Source organism: Antechinus flavipes, chromosome 2 (genome assembly GCF_016432865.1).
Source record: "Antechinus flavipes isolate AdamAnt ecotype Samford, QLD, Australia chromosome 2, AdamAnt_v2, whole genome shotgun sequence".
NCBI classification, from domain to species: domain Eukaryota; kingdom Metazoa; phylum Chordata; class Mammalia; order Dasyuromorphia; family Dasyuridae; genus Antechinus; species Antechinus flavipes.
The window spans coordinates 289,560,428-289,581,962 of record NC_067399.1 but is presented as its reverse complement, the minus strand read 5'-3'; the positions used below and the strand labels follow the sequence as shown (position 1 = coordinate 289,581,962).

Sequence of the window (21,535 nt, the reverse complement as noted above, 5' to 3'; positions counted from 1 at the left end):
AGATGTTTACTACGATATATACTCATCAGCTAAAGTATTTAAAAGCAGACACTACACACTGAAGGGAATGGAGCCACAAAGAACTAGAATTAAACTTCTATTTACATAATAATTCTTGAAATCTTAGTTTTGTTTCCAGATGTGACTGAACAATCATGCATTATGTTTTGTAGCAGCATTCAGCTATTTGATTTAAAAATAATCCATTCAAGAGACACACATTATTGTCTGCATATTTCTTCATATGTACTAATCAAATGTAGCATATTTATCTTTAGATAATGTAATGTCAATAATTCAAATTGTGAATTATCTGTATGAAGAAACATTTTGTGAACAAGTTTTAAAAAATCTTAAATTTTCATCACTAGTAAATAATTTGTAATTGAATAGAAATGAAAATTTTCTGCCTAGAGATTGAATATTCAGACTGAATCAAAATATGTGTGGAAGAACATTATTTAAAAAAAAAATTACTGTGTATTACTGAAGATTCAAGAAGAACAAATTTAGTGTAAAGCTGATTATCAAGAAACTAAATGAAACTTCATATTCAAATGCCAAACAAAACAAAACAAACCATCAAACCTAAATATATAAGGAATCAATTACAAACCACAAATGTGAAAAACAGATCCTATTTTATCTAAATTGTTGTAAAGATTGGTTTTGCTTTTCTTTTTTCAAAATAGTAAATAATAATGCTTTAAGATCATGATAAAGTATTTGCTATTAAAATGCTCAAAATAATTTTAATTTTGTTTTGTTCATTATACAAACTAATGTTTTCAATTACATGAATTAATCTTTACAATTAGATATAGCCTAGTTAAAAGCATATTTCAATTTTATTACCTCAAGATATAAACTTTCTGGCAGTTATATATGTATTTAAATTTGATGTTCAAGAATAAACTTTTCCTATGCAAAAGAAATCATTAAATGTATATGAAATAAAAATACTCACTAAATCAAATCTTTGCCCTTTTTCACAGGTACAATCTAAAAAGGGAGGGGCACCCTGCTTTTGAATGTATTTGTTTTTATCAGGAGATTCACAATTCAAGTAAGTTGCCAAATAATTTGCCATTTGTTTCATAAAATGTAAATTTTAATTATGATATTATAATATCATTTGACATCTATGATCATGGGTGCATAACATGTGAATGAACGAATAAATCCTTAACCCACCATATCTTTTTCTCCACTTTGCAAGCAATCACCCGTGAAAAGTATGGTGTAGATGACAGGATGATACCGTACCTGATTGGCTCTGGAGGTGGTCATGGGATCAGATGGAGAGGACTTGGTGGTAGTTGGGGAAGATGGCAATGTCTGGGAACAAAGCAGTTCAGGAGCAAATCAACCTTTATAAGCCTTAAACTGATCATTTAAACAAAACAAAACAAAATGAAATAAAATGTAATATAACGAGAAAAGAATTCTAAGAACCAAATCATCTCCTACTCATTCGAACTTAATGGAATTTAAGATCAATTAAGTAATGCATGTAAGTATGCATGCATAAGCATGTAAAAACAAATTCATGAATTGAAATCAAGATGGTGATTGGGAAAAATTCACATGAGTTGTAAGAGGAAATCCTGACCATATTCATGTACTGCAGGATATTTTCTTTCCTTTCTCGCCTTCTTGCGGGAAAAGAGAAAATAAAACAAAAATTCCAACAAGTTCAATGAGCACACTACAACGAATATTTTCCAACAATCAAGAAAATGTCTGAATTTTGAAGAAATGGTGAAATGAAGTTTATTTTTACATAAAATTATCCATGTTTTTCATCTGTCAAACATAACCAAAAAGTTAATTCCATGTAAATTCCACATCTATCTTTAATTACAATTATTTTTTAATTACTGAATTATTGGTAACAATTTGTTACCAATTCTAAAATACTGACACTTTAATAAAAAACCCATATGTGAAAATGTAAATAATAATCTCAAGATATCTGAATATGCAACCAAGGCCATCACAAAAATTACTACAACATGTTTATTATTTAAGTTAAAAGATCATTCACTTAGGGGGAAAAACAGTTAACAATGCATTGTAGCAGCAGCCTGTGTTAAAGCAAGAAAGAAAACCCCACAAAAATAAAGTAGGAGTCATTATTTATTGTTCACTTTATCTAAATGCAAACATATAATATAAAAAACATTTTAGACTAAAATGTTTTGTTAGATCAAAGAAATACTTAGCAATAGCCATATTTAGCTTAGAAACTTAAAAAATATTTGCAGAACATTAGATTTCAACTTAACAGATATATATTGATAGAGTACTTATTCATCAAAACAATTACTTAAAACATTCCTGATAGGAACAGATGTCTTCATCTGCAAATTCAACTCTGTTGTATTTTGAGTGTGTGTGTGTGTGTGTGTGTGTGTGTGTGTAAGTATGTATATAAACTGTAGTATTTATGATCATACAAATATTAACCAAAGTAACTCAAGGCCATGGAAAAACTTTTTAAAGGTTCAGCTGATAATCTTAGCTTCCTTATAAAATAAGAAAATGTAAGTGACATGAAAAAGAAAACAATTCTACATTTATCATATTTTCTTTAGATATATGCATGTGCACAGCTGTCAAAAGAAAAAACCCAATAGCTTTCGGCATATGTTTAAATTTAATATTACTGGCAAAAATGATCAAATCTAAGTAGGCTCTAGAAATGTTTCCAATAGATTTTTTATTCAGTATGTCTCCTCAAAGCTAGGATGTCATTAACTATTATACTACAGCATAAAACTCAAGTGACATGGATAAATTCAAAAATGGGGGGATTTTGAGAGAAATAAGCCCTGACATTCTGATTAAATTTAAGATTTTAAATTATAAGAATGAAAAAAAAATACTAAAATCATATGATGAAAAAGAAATAAACTAAGTATTTAAATTTCTAATGCTCATCCTTAATGAAAACCTGTCTGTTCTTCAAAAATACTTTCATTTTTAACTTATCTTTAAAAAATATCACTAATGCTTATTTCTAATGCAGGTTTTATTTGGGTGATATGTAGAAATCTTGGTGCTGCTAAGAGAAAATTTTCATATAAATCCTCCTATTTGCATTATACAAGTGTGTACATATACATACACACACATTCCACAGAGATTACATTGTGAAGCATAGTTTTATTTCTCTATTCTATAAAGTATATTTTCATAGCAGAGATCCATTTTCACCACTGTGTAAGATAAATAAGGGGCTCTTATTCCTACACTAATTTAAAATGTGTGCTCTATGAAATCAAGATTATAAAGTTTTTTCACATGAGTTCAGTTATGAGGTAATAAAAAAGAGAACCCATAGAACTATCACAAATTTGTAGAAGCATTTGTATTTATGTCTTATAAGACCACTATTTTTTTTGTTTCTACATAAGTACTTTATTATAAAATGCAAATTGGCAGTCATAGTTCTAGAGTTGACAATTGTATATATTCCTTAAACCAGTGTTAAAGCCACAATCAATAATGACTCTAAAGGTTAAGTCTGAGCAAAACATCAGGGGAAGCTGATTTATGGCTTGTCCACAAAGATGGAAAAAAAGAACCATTAACATTAATTGCCATTAACAATAATTGGCAATTGATAATCAACAGATATATTAATATGGAAGATATAATTTAGATGGAAACTGAAAAAAAATTATATAAAGTAATGATTGTAGCTCTATTTAGTCCTCATCATTAGCAATCTTTACTTTCTTTTTAGACAAATGAGTATCTAGCAACTAATTTATAGCTATTTTATCAGAACTTAATTTTCCAAGTTTTGCTTGTTGAAAAACTATTCTTATAGCACCTTAATAACAATAAACAATAAATTATTATCTCATTTTTTCAATTCAAATTTACAGCCAAACATGAAAGGTCACCTAACAACTGCTATTTACTTAACAGAACCAAAGTAGCTAATTAATTAGAACTAGGAGCAAAAAATCACCCAAAAAATGGGTGATAAAATAAAACCTTGATGAAATAGAATCCAGCTTGCCAGAACCTTTAATTAACCAGATGTTTAACAATGAAAACTGATGCTGAGAAAACTGTCCCTAAGGCATTGAAATGTCTCATATGAAGAAAGTTTAAATTATGTTTATTACACCACATTAACTAAAGCAAGAAAATAGTCTAATATGTATCTGGGAAAGATTTTTACTTGAGTTAAAATTAAAAAAAAAAATTTGGGGGTGGGGGGGGAATCTTTCTTCAGTTATAAAGAAAACGCAATTAATCCAAACACTGTATCCTAGTTTAGGTTAATCTAGATTTTTTCTTTGTTCTGAAATTACATCTGATATTGCCTGGTTAGATAGCAAGCATAATAATTGTTTTACTTCTGTTTACTACAGAAACTTTAGGTTTCTGATAAGATTTTAATGTGTTGTACATCTTAAGTATTTACATGTTTTTGGTGGTGGTGTTTTTGTTTTTTTTAGCTAATGAAGGACCTTCCCTCTTAAAAAGCTTAAAAGAAAAATTTATACAATACCCTTTAAAATAGCAATAGTAATGACCATTTTAAAATAATTTTACTTGTAAAATATTTACATTTGTATAGCATGAATTTAGATTTGGTAGCTTCAAATTAAATATCAATTGGGGTCACTTATAACATATTTTATTAAAATGTGGCATATTTCATATAAATGATTAAGTGAAGATATTTGCTGTGTACTCTCAAGATTTATGTTTCTTGAGTTTATATTTCTTAAAGGAAAAAATTTGTATAACTAAAAATAATATATAGGCAAAAGTGTAGTCATTTTGGGGGCCTATTTATTTTTTAACTATTCAAATAAATAAGTCTAATAATACATTTATCTGCCTGGCTTGAATGATTTCTGAAGATTTATGCTTTAGACACTTGAAAGGCCGAAATTACCTATGATATAAAGTTTGAAGAACTTTACTAATTTGAGTTACTGAACAAGTAAAAGAAATCTTTAAAATTTAGAGAATTTCACAAAAGAAGAGCTCTTCTACATTGAAGTTATTAAGTTTCTGGGAAAAAGAATTTAAAAGTGACTAGCAATAAGTTCATTTTCTAAGTTTTCCAGAATGAAAAGTTTATATCATTCCAGATAGCTGTTGTTCACTTGTTAACACAGATATAGGACAAAGACCACCTACATATATTAAAAGACAGTTCTAATAAACAGGATTAAACAATAAATCTTAATTCTAAATCTGCCTTTGTTACAGGCTTCATCAGTTCAAAGGGAAAGTAGGTCTCTCTAAATGCTAAAAGTTTACATATCACACCTAGAGATGCTCTAGTTCTTAAATTTCTGCTTTTAGCTAACAGAAAAAAAGTATAACCTAAAATTGCAAATGGCTTTAATTAACAAGCCACAATGACCTATTCTACCACAAATTTACAAATTCCAATTTAAATAGGCATTAACTGCTACTTGCAAATCCTTTTATTCAGTTTTTGGTGTTCCTTACCACACTAACCACAATAGTTATTTCAAATTTTTTCCATTCTCCTTAAATTCCCCATCTTATCTCCTATTACTTTACTGAATTGAAAACTCTTTGGATTACTTCTTTCAGTCTTCTAATATCATTTTAGCTTTCTATCTCTAAAACCATCCATTCTCTTTTGGGCGCCAAATCCCAGAAGAAAAGATAATCTTTCCATTAAAACTAAATATACAAGATGTGCCCTGAAGCCTACCTATTGTTCTTTCCATTGCCTGTATATTAATCTATTTTTAATGCTCATTCTATCTTCAAACTCAAGATTTCTGTCTGCTTACAGAACAACAAAAAATTATTCTCCTAAACCTATGAATGATCTTCTTAACCTTTCTACTCACTTTATTTTTTTCCAATTTCAAAATATTTAAATGATAATAACTGTCTCATTTCTTTATTACTTAGAATTCCAATAATTCACTAAAATCATGCTTCCATTTTTATGAATTTAAATAAAGTTATTAAAAATCTTTAATGACTTTCTTGGTAAAAATCATTTTTTCTCCTCAAATATCATTCATCTTGATCTTTCTGTTGCTTTTGATCACCCCCTATTTATTCTAGCTCCATAATACTATAGTTGGTATTCTTTTAGTTATTTCAACACTTGTTTCTTTTTCTTCTTTCTATATGTTTATATGTATATTTTGCAGGGTTCAGAAATTTTTAACCATCTTTCCTTTCTCATATCTTTTCTCTTGATGAACAGATCTACATCATGGTTTCAACTATACCTACTACCCAGATAATTCTCAAATTTACATCGTTAATTCCAAACTCTCACACTAGCAATCTGCAACTCTCCTGCATAGTTCTATTGACAAGGTGCATATCAATCTAACCAAAATTGAAATCATGACTTACCATTACCAATTGCATCTTAACTATCTTTTTGAATGCCATTCATTCATCTAGACTAAAATCTCTATATGTAAAGGACATAAAAGAAAACTGATCAGAGATTATTCCAAGACAGTCATTAAATCATATTAATTTTCCCTGTGAAATATTCCTCAGACCCATATCCTCTTCATTTTCATTGCCATGACTCTAACTTCAAAAAGAAGACAAAAAGAAGAGAATTGATAGAAATCTGTGACTAAGAATTATCTTTGACCAACTTTTTTTTTAATCCTTTACATCTAAAATTACTGTCATAACCTTAAATTCAAGTGGTTATCACTTCATGCTTGGATTTAATTTTTGTTTCCTCTAATCTGTTCTGTCTTTTGAAAGCACATTCTTCAATAGGTCAAAGAGCTTGGCAAAAATCTAGAACATATTTTAAAAGATGATTTGTGAATATTTAAGAAATTAACAATTATGAACCAACATGATTTTTAAAGAAAAAGTCATATTAAACACATTTCCTTTTTTTTGACAGGTTATTACTACATGAAAAGATTATGGAAAACTTTAAGTATAGCACACTTGAACTTCAGCAAACATTTGACAATGTCTTTAACAACACTGTTTTGGAGAAATCTGTAAAGATGAGGTGGAATAAAATATAGTTAGCTTAATAATTGAAAGAGCAGATCAATACAATAGTAATTATTGTGACAATGTCAACCTGAATGTCTTTCACAGAACTTTAGTATGCTAAAAACATTATCTTAGGTTTCTGATCTATTAAATATTTGCTATCAATGACATGAATAAATGAATGTACATGACAGCCTTATCAAGTTGTAAATAATAAATATCTTGAAGCAGACAGAAAGCTAATACTTTATAAGGCATTATTGGAACCATAATATGCTAGATATGCTAGAATAATGGGCAATCCTTAAAAGATTAGATAGAAGCAAAGTGGAGGTAAAAGATATTATATGAGTTCAAACAACCTTTCTAGCTTTCAACTTATGATCTAGAACCTCATTGATAGCATATGATGAAAATAAGCTTAGACTACATTAACAGAAACTAGAACTGGAAAAGACTTATTGCAGAAATAGGATTTGAGCTGTATTAAAAGAAGTTCCCAGAAATAATTGTGTTTTTTTAAAAATACAGAACTTGGACTTGGGTATGCATTCTACCTCTGCCTCTTATAATCTGTGTAGTCTTGGATTATTATTTTAATTTTTTAAGACTAGTTACCTTACACGTAAAAAAGGGAGATATTATATGACTTCAAACAACCTTTCTAGCTTTCAATTTATGATCTAGAATCTCATTGATAACATATGATGAAAATCTTAGACTACATTAACAGAAACTAGAACTGGAAAAGGCTTCTTGCAGAAGTAAGATTTGAGCTGTATTAAAAGAAGTATGGGAAGACAGAGGTGAGGAAGATATGAATTCCAAATATGGAGGACACTGAATAAAAAGGCATGGAATAATATTTAAGAAACAGCAAGTACATCAATAGGATACACACAAAGGTGTGTAAAATATGAGAAAACTGGAAATATAGGAAGAAGCCAGGTTGAAAAAGATTTTTAAATGACAGAGCATTTGATAATTGAACCTGGAGGTAACAGAATCTCTTGAGTTTATTGAGTAGGGGTAGTCTATAGAGGTAAATTGACATGGTCAGACCTGCACTTTAGGAAAATCATTTTATAGCTGATTGAAAGGCTGGAGTAGGAAGAGACCTGAAGCATGGAGACTAACCAGAGGGTTACTTCAATAATCCAGGAATAATCCTCCATGAGGATAAAAGGAGTCATATACCAAAAAATGTTAAAGTATAAATGACAAGATGTGACAACAAATTAGATATGAGGGATGGGTACAAGGAAGAGGAGTTAAGGATGACTCCAAGTTGCAGAGCTGCAAGCCAGAATGCTTGGATAATTAGAAGGATGATAGCACCCTCAATAGTAATAGGAAATTTGGGAGAACAAAGGATTTGGGGTAAAAAATAAAGGGTTCTGTTTTGGATACATTGAGAGTTGGTGATGCCTATAAGATATCCAGTTTGACATGACCAAGAGACAGTACATTAAATGGGACAGGCAGTCAAAAAGAAACAAGGGTAAGGTATATAAGTGTAGGAATCATCAGTATAGAAACTATTAACTGAATTCATAGGACTAGATGAACTCACCAATTGAATTAATATAAAGGAAGAAAAGAGGGCCTAGGACAAAGCTTAGTGGGTATAACCTGGATGAAGAGCCAACAAAAAAGAGAAAAGGCAATCAGATAGGCAAGGAGGAAAACTAGGAGAGAACATTATCCTGAAAACCTAAAAAGACATGAATATTCAGGAATGTAACATGACTGACACTGTCAAAAGTTACAGAATAGTCAAAAAAGGATAATGACTGAGAAAAGTCCATTTATTAGATTTGACAATTAATTAGGAGCAATGGTAATTTTGGAGAGAGCAGTTTTAATTGAATAAAAAGGTTAGATGCTACAGCTTCTATGAGAAGTAAGAATAAAGGAACTAGAGTCACCCAGTTACAGATGGATTTATAAAAAAGCATTTATCCACAAAAGGTAGAAGGGATAAAGGACTACTTACTAGTAAGGCTAATTGAATCATGTGTTTTTTTTTTTTCTTTTTTAAAGCTAAGTGAATGTCTATAGGCAGCAGTAGGAAAGAATCAGTAGAAAGTTTGAAAATCAGAGGGAAGATAGAGGTCTGTTAAAGATGGAAGTAGTTGAGATCAAAGGTACATAATGGAAGATTTTCCTGAGTAAAAGGGTTGGTTATCTTTTTATGTGAAACAGGAGTGAAGAAGAAGATGGTAGAGAATGTGATGTGATATAAGTGAGGTAAGATGATGAAGGAAGAGGGAACTCTCAACAAATGTTCTCAGTTTTTTCAATGAAGCAAAAGGTTCTCATCTGAGAAAGTGGGTGCAGGGAGGCTTGAAGAGAAATAAGAATGTTTGGATCAGCCATTATTCTGTGATTAGAAAACTGGAAGTACAAAAAGGATTGCTCTGTTGTCAAGAGAGCCTGTATGAGACAATATAACAAATTTCTAGCACAGCAAAAGGGAGAGAAGAATATAGCCAGTAAAGGAATTATGATCTAGCAAAGAAATGGCAGATGGAGGGATTTAAATGGGAAAAAGAAAAATAAGTTTAAATGTTAGGGAAAGAAGGAATTAGAAAAAAGAATAAAACCAACCAAAGGAATTTTGAAGTTTGTGAACATGGAAAAGATACAACTATAAATGTTAGTATGATCAATCATGTCCTAATATTTTTATACAGTATTATATAGTTTATATGGCTAAGGTGAATTGATCTGAGTCATGAGAATTAAGAATGAAGAACTGGCAAGTTAGAGTACTTGAGGAAGCACCAATATGTGTGCTGAAATCTTTTATGATAATAACAATGTGACTGAAACACTGAGGCAGGCAGTGAAATTATTGAGGAAGGAAGAATATCTGGAGGATCCACAGATAATTTCTACCAGTATCTATAGTGGTCAATAACTTTGAATAATATGGATCTTAAAGTAGAAAAGATTGTGGAGGAACAGTAGGACAAAGACATTCTGTAAGTAGCACTGGAGAAAAAGAAGTATTCCAAATCCTTGATACTAGAGAGACAGGAAATATGATGAAGTATAATCAGTATTGGAAAAGTAGAACAAAAATACACTGTCTTCAGGAGAAAGCCTGGAAGATAGAAGGAAAAAGAAAAGATTTAAGATGAAAGCAAGTTTGTTAACTATGATGCATTCTGAGTAGAGCATAGCAGAAAGGACAAGAAGATGTGGAGGGTCATTAATATACAGGGGTTAAGAAGAATTGGATTAAGGGAACAGGCATTTGGGGATGGGGAAAGTAGGTAGTTGAGGATTTAGAATTACTGTGATGCTGAAGAATGCAACCAAATTAAGAATCTGTGGTTGGAAAGAGGTTCACTGAAGGAGGCAAGTGATTAGACTATTCAAGATTGTTTCTTTGGATCCAATCTCATACTAAAATGTGATGTCAGAAGAAAAGGCATTATGAAACCCCCCCAAACCTACCTTACATTAGGAAGGAGCATATCTTCATATGGACTGATGAATAAAGAGAGGGGATTAAAAGTGATCTTTTGTTAAAGTAGGGATTGCTGGGAATATCCTGAAGGGAAGGCAGGATTATCCAAGGATCCTATATAATCCAGAAGTAACTACTAAATCTCATTCAAACATCAGTTGCAGAAACAAAAGATTTGAACTTTGGAGAAGGAGGAAAAAAAACAACTTAGGGATATGAGTATGAATGACATCTGATTTAAAAGGTTGTCATATCACCTAAAGCATAACTGGGAACAACTGGTCAAACTTTCTGCAAGAGATGTTATGGATCATCAAAAGGAAAAACTTAATTAAAAGGTGTTAAAAAAAATGAAAAAAAAAAACCTGTTTCAAGAGATACTCAATACTTAATTGTTACAGCTCTTGGAACAGACATTGTTGCAAAAGAGTTTCTGTTCACATATAAATTTAACTTGATAAAATTAAAAAAGAAAAAAAAGCAGAAAAAATACATTAAAATCCCTTCTAATTTTAACATTCTTTTATTTTCTTCATCATCATTTGCTTATACTTTAAGATTTTCATAGCTTTATATCATTAATGGAGACATTTTTTCTAACAGTGTAGAAAATATCCCAGTTACACCTTTTAATTTTAATTTTGCAATAACAACAAAAAGTCCCATAAAACAGTAAAAGACCTAGCCAATGTGAAAAGGGCTTTTTGGGTTTTTTAGTATCTTTTAGATAAAAGTGAAACACTCAGGTTACCAGCCTACTGTTCATTATCAAAATATGGCCATCTTACCAATTTGTTCATATATGTTCTTTTTTGTCAGTGTCATCATTTGCTCTAGGTTGCAGTCTCATACTTCTACCATGATATCTTTTCATGGTTTTTTCGATCACCAATCATTGTACTTCTGACAATGTAGGATTTGGTGATTTGAAGCTAAGTAACATCACTGACAGAAAATTTGGGTTTAAAATATGGGCTTTTATAGCAAGGAGCAATTTTGGGTCATCCGTAGAGCTTTCCCAGGATATATATGTGTATGTGTATGGAGAGAACAGTTAAAAGGGGTTAACAATGAAGCATATGTCAAAAAACATTTATAGATTTTTCCCATTCCTCGGATGCTTAGGCCTCTAAGTCTTTGAGAAAATGCTATTAGAACAGCAAGGCCATATTCAATCAAGTACAGTTTTATCCTCAAATTAAAGCATCAGGAAAAATTCTGTCAATACTGAACGCTTTTATATTTGCATTTTGCATAGAATGAATAGTCTTCCTAAAACTGGCAAATATGTTAAAGAGCTTATGTATAACTAAAAAATGTTATTTTCTCAATCATGTTTAACATAAAACCTCATTTTAACGGGAAAGGAAGATAATTTTGTAAATTATAAAAGTTTTTAGAGCTGCATTTTATTCTACTGAATCACCTTGCTTTTTTTTTTTTTTTTAATCAACAAGCAAGACAAACAACTAGGATCTCATATTCACGACATTTGTCAATTGTGTAACTGTGAAGACATAGTCTGCTGTAGGGGAAAAATTTTGTGAAAGTTAATCTCTTCTTTGGTTCATTAAGTATACCATTTTCAAAAAGATTTTTTTTTTTAGCAAACAAAAATTATCCATTTAGGTTGATGGTTTTTAATGTCTTCTTAGTTCCATTTTCTGATAATAATTTTTTTTTTCCTTTTTGTAGACTCTTTCCTTCTTCAAGGTTATCTTGAAAATCAATTTCTGAGTATCTTTCTCTCCCATCTCCAACACTTAGATATAGGGCAGAATTTATTTCAATACAGAGAAAATGCTCTCCACCAATCCAAATAAACCATAAAAGACTCACAGTAGCCAATGAACAGTTGGCAAAAATTTCTATCCCTTCCTGTGAAGTCTCACCTTCAACACAGAGACCTATAAAAGTCTCTGGCCTTATGGCATACCCCTAGGGAATTAGACTGCTCCTGGAAGGAAACAAAATCTGAATAACTCACAAAATCCAAGTAACTCACAATATTAACAGCGAGTGAAATCCAAGTTTTGTTCCTCTTTTCCATGTCTCAGTTCCTTATTTATCCTTCATGTCCAGGGCCATGTGTGTAATCTCCTACTCTTCTAGTCGTTTAGGGTTCAGAAATTTCCATGACTCCTCTGGAAGCCTGGGATTCAAAAATTCTCACTGCTTATTCCTTAGAACCTTTGAAATTTTGTTACCTCCAGGAAAAAACTGGTCTGTTGGTATATGAACAAGTTTAGCAAATCTCAAACCTCATCTTTTAAGTGCCATTGGCCAATAATTAGGTATTGAGAGGTTAGAATCCAAATATGATGTTTTCATTATTGTTGATAGTAAGAAGAAATCTATGTAGAAAGAAATATGAGCAGATTATACTATTTTTTAAAATCATCTTCCTTCCAGGCTCATATACACATACACATGCTCTCAGGATGATATGGTAAATGTTATTTTAAGTGCTTTTCATAATTTTATATGTTATTCTGCTCACAATTTTCTTTCTCACTTGCAAATGAACTTACATTCTAAACAAGTGTTTATTCTGATCTTTGCCTCACCACAGGGAAGGCAACTCTGGTAAGAAGCCTGTTGCCATCAACTTAAACAGTTGATGATATGTACACAGAGAGCTGATTTCTATTAACTTTCATAGCAATAACCATTATTTACTGTCAAGATAGTACATTTCTTTCCATATTTTTAGGTATTTAATCTTTTTCATGTTTAATTCCTTTCATGAAGAATATGTTCATGAAATAAAGATATGAGAAACCTGAGTAATCCATGAAACTTATGATCATATCTTAATAATTAACCAAATCTTTCAAAATATTTCTTATTGCCCTTTCCTGTGCCTACCTTTAAATCAAGTCACTAGTTTTCAAAGTATATAGTAACTTGGTTTGGGGATAAACTTACAGAATGACCCTATTTTTTTTTAAATTCCCTATAATAAATGTTGACATATAAGCTAAAATTATTGCATGGCAGAATTATTACTGCCTTTATATATCATATATATATATCTATATATATATCTGTAATTTAAATTATTTCAAAGTTTCATTTATAGTTAAAATGTCAAATTAGATATGGTTTAGAACCTTTAGTAGCACATTCACTTGCTGGTTCTTAACAAAGAATATTTAGCAGTTGGAATTGGTTTAAAAACTGCGACTCATCACTATTCTGATACTGCTACTACTCCTACAGAGGAAGGGACTATAGATAGGATTGAGGTACCATTTTGTACTTTTATCTATTTCCCAGGCTACTGTGATCAAAAACAACCACCATTTTAATCTTCCTTTAAAGCACTTTTTTTTTTTTTAAATCACCATGGCTTTTCATTGTCTTTTGAGGGATTCCCTCAAAAGGGCAATCATGATTTAAAAGTAGTTTTGGTTCAGTGATCAAACTCTTTATCCTCACATTAAATTTTCTGTTCATGCTTTTATTTTATTTCTTCCATAATAAATCCTCCAATATGGAAAAGGTGGTCTTTCTCATTGTCTACCAAACATGACATAATAAAGTTAACAGAGCAGTAAATTTGATATTACTGGATTTGAATCAAATCCTGATTTGGAGTTTCAGAACTTGTGCTACTTTGGGCCAGTTATTTTATCACTTCTGGAATTCAATTTTCTCATTTGCAAAATGGGACGGTTAGATTAGATGATCTCTACATTTCTAGCCAGTTTTGAAACCTATGCTTTTTTTTTTTTGTATAGAATTTTTTGAATTCTGTTTCCGCCATAGATTAGCTGGTGAGTCATTTACTCAGGGTTTTAATTTGCCTATCAATAAAATGAGGGAGTTGGACTAGATGATCTCTAAGGTAACTTACAGTTGTGATCTTCTATAATACATTCCTAACCTCTTCTTCATAGAAAGCTGGATTGTTCCCTTCCTCATATCTATCCAATTCTTACCTATTATGTGAAGTCTATTTCAATTTCCCCCAAACTTCCCAGATAACCCATTTTCCATTCTTTATTCTGCTTCAGAATTTATTATTGGTACTACTCATTTGTTAACTTAAACTTTATTTCTACTGTTTGTCTCGGGCAAAAAAAAAAAAAAAAAAAAAAAAAGGCATCTGGAAGACAAAGAATTAAGGCATGCTTCTCTTATATCTTCCTAGTCATCTAGTACAGTTTTATGTGCTTAGTAATTCTCAACTTATATTTGGTGAACCAATTTAGAATCAAGTATTCTAAAGTTGCTGATTCCCCAATATCCCTTTTTTGTGGGATATGATTTCATTATGTGACTTCATTAATATAGAGAAATTTCAGTGAGAAAACTCCCTCTGTGCTCTACAATTTATATTCTATAGCATGGAGAGGTTAAGTATCTTGTGTAGGGTCACAAAAGCTGTGTATATCAGAGGAGGAAGCTAAAATCTAGTTTTCCTGACTTAGAGATCATTTTTCTAATGTAATCTCCATGCCATGCTGCCTCTCTAAGGTTAAATCTTAAAAATTAAAATTGAAAAGTCATCCATACTATTCTATTGCATTATAATAATGCCAATTTTGCAAAAAAATTTTTTCCTGGAGAACTTATATACAATATAATTCTGCCTGGGTTAGCTGGATTTAAATCAGATGTTTTGTGATAATTAAGTAAAAAAAGCTGACATTTTAATTTGACATTTTTTTTAGAACAAGAGAATAAAAAAAAGCCGATACTTTACACCTTTCCTAAAGCAGTCTCTAATAAATGCTGATCAGAATCAAGGGCTAAATGGTTCACAGAAGTTGCAATTAGAAATGGGACAAATTGCTTCTGTTAATAAAGAAGAAACTTATACTACATTGTTGTGTTCAAAGATTTGCATAAATAATCTATGTGATTTAATAAACTAGGACTTGTATGAGAAAGGATAATGCCAACATGAATAATATTAAAAGAAGTAGGCTCTATTTGGTTAACAAAAATAGTCTCTAATTATATCTCAATAAGACAATGTGGTTTAGGATTTAATCATGTTAAAGAATATGATGTAAAACATGTGTTATAAATCTTTTAAAGATGTTACTTAAAATGTTATTTAAACAGTTTACCAAAATTCAAATTATTTGGATATTATTAGAATCAAATTATTATTCTGGGGAAAAAATGAGAGATATCATCTGGATCTTAAACCTGAACATAAAAAATTCCATTTTGGAAGCATCTGTTATTTATGGAAAACTTTAAGGAAATTTTTAAGTTCAGCAATTTAAAGTGTTTATTTTCCAGTATGTTTAATATCTCACTAAACTTATGAGTAAAACATAAAGTATTAGCCAAAAATTTTAGAGAAAAGCTTTAAAGGATCATGTCAGGTCTGAGCATGTAAATTTTTACCCCAAACAAATTAAAAAACAAAACAAAATAAAACCAAACCAAAAATTAGTAATTCCTAAGAAGGTAAGATTTTAACACTAAATAGATCTACCCGTTAACTATAAAATCTTATATAATTTGCATATATTTATATTTTATTATCATTTTTTTTAAATTTCTGGTGAGGCAACGGGGGTTTAGTGACTTTGCCCAGAGGCACACAGCTAGAATGTATTAAGTATCTGAGGCTGTATTTGAATTCATGTCCTCCTGACTCTAAGGGCCAGGGCACTATTTAGCTTTTCCATTTACATACACTTTTTAAAAATCTAAGCAGGAGAGTTTCTTTTTTCAAGTTCTGAATCTATAAATAAATTCATGAAGAGTATTCTTTCAAACTGTATACTAATTTAAATTTATATAAATTAACTGATGTTTAGAGAATAATCTAATGACAGAGAACTTGAAGATGTTTTCATATACTACCCCTCTGAAATTCTGTAGATATTTATACACATAGACTTTCAATTTAGAGATATATATCCTGAAAGCTTGGAGGAGCCTAAGAGATTATCCAATCCAATCCCCTCATTTTGCTAATGAAGAACTTGAGGCACAGAAAGATTAAGTTGTTGTGGTGGCTTAAATTATAAGGCTGGTGTTGGAACCAGTATTAGAATCTCCCTCTCCCCAACTTCTAATTTAGTTCTTTTCCCAATGCATTATGCTGCCTCTACTTAAAAAAACTCAGAAATTATTCAACCTCCTTATTTATTTTTGACCACTCTTTTGTTATGTTGCTGCTTCTTTAGGAGAACAGACTATAAAGGGACAAATTAACTTTAAATGTGCCAATTTCAAACATTAAGGATTCATTTCTCTTGGAAGAATTATTATCTAAAATTGTCTAGGCAATTCAAAGCTTGTAAAAAGGTACTAAGAAACTTTTTTTTCCTCTCCTATATTGTTATAGTTTTGGTTTTTTTCCTAAGCAATTTTATAGAAATTAAAAGTGATTTCATAATTTCTACATTTTTGAATGTGGTACAATTGTAAATAGTTACAATTAATTAAAACAAAAATTTTGACAAATGCTTTGAATTGATGCTCTATCTTGCCTAAGTTTTCAATTTAAGGTAACAGGTAATTTTTACAAATATCTGCTTTATATAGGCTTGGAATAAATGTAAATCTATATTTTTAAAAAATTGACTTTAATTTGGGAAAAATATATGCAGCAAAAAATTTTTTAAAAGCCAAACTTTCTAAGATTCTTCTAGCTCTGGATATGTCATTGCACATACAGTTCAAAAAAAAGTTATGCAGTGATATTTGGAGCATTTTTTCCCAAAAAATCAGACTTTTCATTCTACTAACTCCATTTTACTGCTTTCAAAATTCAGGTCTTTTTCAAGCACCACCAATATCCTCACCATTTATTACTGCAATAAGAGGCCAGAGAAAAGAGAGGAGGAGGAAGGGTTAGAGAGAAAAGGGTGAGGGAAACAAAGAGGAAGAGGGAGAAGGAGAAAGAGGAGAAGAAGAGAGAGAGAAGATAAATTGAGGGTAGATTGTTAGGGTGGAAATTCTATTAATCTGTGGGATGCTCCAAAAAATCTTAATCTCTTGGTGTTTTCTATTTAGAAATTTTTACCCAGCTTCTGATATATATAATTATGCTGGGCAAGCTTATACTTTTATTTCCATAGTACTAATATTTAAAATTATTTTATGCCAATGAAGTTTTTTAGTATTTCTGAATATGCATCATAATAAAAATTATGCAGAAAATGGTAAAAAGGATAACAGAAAAAGCCTATGTTTTTAACTGTTATCAAGTTAGCAAAAATTCAACATTAACACACAAGTACATTCATTTTATCAATTTATATTAGGTTAACTGTATAAACATGTAGATTGTAGAATTTCACATTAAAATTAATATAAACTATATAGTTAACTATAAAATCAACTATTTACTTACTATAAAAATACAATGGATTCTGAATTGCTATTTAGTGAATATTATACTATAATCAGGAAATGAGTTTTCTATATATATATACACATTAAATAAAATATATTCACTATGTTAGTTTTCATGTTAATAAACACAATAGACTTGAACATTTTGAGTGCTATCAATTCACCAGTTTAAAAAATACAAATTTAGTAAGTACTGCATGGAAATTCATTCTACTAGCTATATTGAATATGAATATTTTAAAAATGAATTAATTATAGATAGTATTTATATATAACATATGTATGTATGCCTATATACACATACATACCTATATACATACACACAATATCAGAAGAATAAATTAATTGTCTAGGTCAATGAAATAACAATGACCTTTCCACTAAGGTATACTATTGCATCTATCTACTGGTCACAACTTTAAAGTAGATAAACTAACAAGGCTGAAATACAGTACAATACTTCACTACTATTATACAATGTTAAACAAATTTACAAATTAAAAAAAAAGCTTATGGCAAGATTTTACCACATTTAACTATTTAGGATTTCCTAAATTAAAGCAGTCATCCTCAATATCTTAAGAATTAAGTAATTAAATTTTTGGTTACAAGAAATTCTTCTCATAAAAGCTAACATGGAGTTATAATGTCTTGTATGTAATAACTATATAGTTACACAGGACAAAATATTTGATTAAAAAAAAACCCAATACTGTTATGTATACAAATTTGCTAAACATGTATAAGTAGGTATAAAAAAAAGTTAAAAAGACAATTGAATTAGCAAACTAGAATTTCATAGGCAAAAAACAAAAATTAAAAACCCAAAATTATATTGTAGGCTCAAACTATGATTTTTAAAAAGAGAGTATTGGGAAATCTGTGGGTATTATTCTTTTTCATGTTTTATTTTTTTCCATAAGTGATAAAAAATGAGTCATGAAGTTTTAAATGAATAGAAAATTCTACAAGTTAATCAGATGTGGCAATGGACAATATATAAGTTTATAATGAAAAAATACACTAAAAAAATTATGTGTTTACTCCTTGGAATGGTAGTTTATACACTTTAGGGTGGGCAAACAATTACAAAACAAAATAGTTGTGAAAACTTTTTTAAGCAAAAAATTACATACTTAAAAGTTATATTTAAAAATTAATGGTCTACAAGATAACTCTTTGTTTAAAATGCATTTGTACTAAGTTGCTAATGATTTTCTTTCAATTCTCAACTAAACACTCACTTGTTTGATGCGGTCTGGATTAACTGTGGTCTGAGGTTGTAGAATACTGACTGGTTCTGTCTTGGCCACATTTTGGGGCATTTCCCGAATTTTTTCAGCAATGAAGCCATGAACTGCATTTAGTGCTTCAACTGTTCCCTGGATCAGACACACCCGTTCTGTAGTGCCTGTAGAGAAAAAAAAATTAATATTCAGAAAAATTTTCTCATATTTTTTGAAAATCAGGTAGCTATGTATTTACCTAGCTGATAGTATCAAAAATTAATTAGATAGACTAATATGAATAACATCCTTATTATTTGTTTACATATTTATTTCATTTGAGGGTCACAATATTAAGGTATAGTAGCAAGTCTAATTTACATTCATTTTGTTCCTCCTTTCCTCTTCATTTCTGTATGGAAAAACTTTATTTTAAGTCACTCAAGTAAGGCCTGATCAGATGTCACTCAGGACATCTAGATTATGGTTCTGTTCAAAGGTACTGACTTCAGAAAGGCCTCATATAGCCTTTTGTCAATAAACAAAATTTTATTATCTACTTGATGTATGGTACTATGCTAAGCACTGGGTATAAAAAGAAAGGCACACACAAAAAAACAACAAAAGCAAAACAAACAAAACTAGTACCAGCTCTCAAGGAACTCACATCTTAAGTGCAAAGTCAATGTGTAAATAACTGTGCTACAAATAAGCTACATGCAGGATAAATAGGCAATTAGGATTAGAAATACTAAATACAATGTTTTGGAGGGAAGTTATTACTGTAAGAAATCACTAGAATGAAGAAGCACACATTTTCAAATTATCAATTATTTCAAATGTTAAACTTTCTACTAATAATAGATATAATCTAGAAAAAAAAGAAAAAAAATCCTTTTTAATGGGCTGCCACAGACATTAACCAAGGAGAAAAAATATTTCTATTTGCCAAAGAGTTATTCTTAATAAAACCTCATCCTTTCAATTTTCTTCTCTTTTGCTATGAAATGTCAGTTTCTAAGAAGCAAAGGCATTTTAAAAGAAACTATGGAAATTATCTTCAGATATTACAATACAAATCCATATAATTTGCTTTCATAAAATATGAAATTTTAATTGCCAAAAAATCCATATTCAGAATTATTTTTATCAGGAACTTTGATTAACCTATTACAGATTTTAGTACCTTTTAAATACCTGGTTTTGTATAATTAAGGAGGAAATAAGACTTATCATGAATGAGGTAACTACAATAGGAATATGTAATATAATTATTAGAAGTACATATAATAAAACTAGGTAATCGACATTGTTGGTGAGGAAATGCTTGTCAATGCAAGTCTGAAATATTTTTTGAATATTTTTCCAAAATATAACATTTTAGAGAAGTTCAATCATTGTTTAGTGTCATAGCTAGTATATAAAAAATAGGACTTTTAAACTAGTTTTTCCTAAAGTTGAGTTCTACTTTATGTATCTGTATGCTACCGTATAATAAGCGTAAAAATTATTGTATACACTAAAATAGTGAGATAATCACTGATATTTGGGCTTTTGAAACTGAACAAGAAATATAATTCTTTTGATAGTTTCATACTTGAAACCTTTTCAGTTTGACAGTACCTGCCAGTGCTTATGTTCTGCTGGTATTAAATATGAGAATGTAGTTATCTATGTAACATCGAAGACATCAGTTTAAGGTTTTTAATATGATCAGACATAAAAAAAATTTAGGCAATGATATTATTTTTCAAAATTCATTCATTTCAACTCACTCACAAATACTAGCTTTAGGTAAAGATGAACTAGAATTTGGTAAAGATGAAATAGTAAAGTTGACTCAGTGCCTAAATGATGTAGGTAGTGATTCACTTTAAATATAAGATAAGACAAGACATAATTATCTGTAATTTTATTTGTAAATTTTATCTGTAAATTATCTGTAATTTTATCATAAGCCATGTGGCTTATGATAAAATACAGATAAAGATTCTAGTTCATCACACTGAGCTTACTAATTCCAAATGTGTACAAATTAGTGAAAGCATACTACAACATGTAGTAATGCGTGTTATCATATGTATGTGATAAACACATATAGTCACATAAATATAATGGATTCAAAATTTCACATTTTATGTAAATGATATCCTGCTTATATGTAAGAAATTTAAAATATAATAAAATATAGAACTTTTAAATATTTACAAATATAAGAACATTTCATTTAATAAGACTACCCATTTTACAGAACAGTAAACATAATGTATAAATTTACAAGCTATGCATAGTAAGGAGGCTAATTTCATGCATAGCTTATCTACTAAGTCTCATGATTTTAGTTAGACATCTTAAAATAATTTCAAATTTTGATTTGCTTTATCTTTAATTTCTGGCCAGTATTTCTTTCTTTCTTTCTTTTTTTTTTAATTATAATAACTTTTTATTGACAGAACCCTTGCCAGGGTAATTTTTTACAACATTATCCCTT

General features: G+C 29.8%; 1 protein-coding gene across 6 annotated transcripts in view; it reads right to left on the bottom strand.

Annotated features, from left to right (window-relative positions):
- The window catches only part of NOVA1 (NOVA alternative splicing regulator 1), a 162,340-nt gene that overhangs the window by 20,609 nt on the left and 120,196 nt on the right, over positions 1–21,535 (bottom strand). For 5 of the 6 annotated variants that reach the window (XM_051977320.1, XM_051977321.1, XM_051977324.1 and 2 more), the window contains 2 exons: positions 19,063–19,229; positions 1,267–1,338 (listed from right to left, as the gene is read on the bottom strand). In XM_051977320.1, coding sequence (XP_051833280.1) covers positions 1,267–1,338; positions 19,063–19,229 — 239 coding nt within the window. The remainder of the gene's footprint in view (positions 1–1,266; positions 1,339–19,062; positions 19,230–21,535) is intronic. The other variant, XM_051977322.1, reaches the window with a different exon arrangement.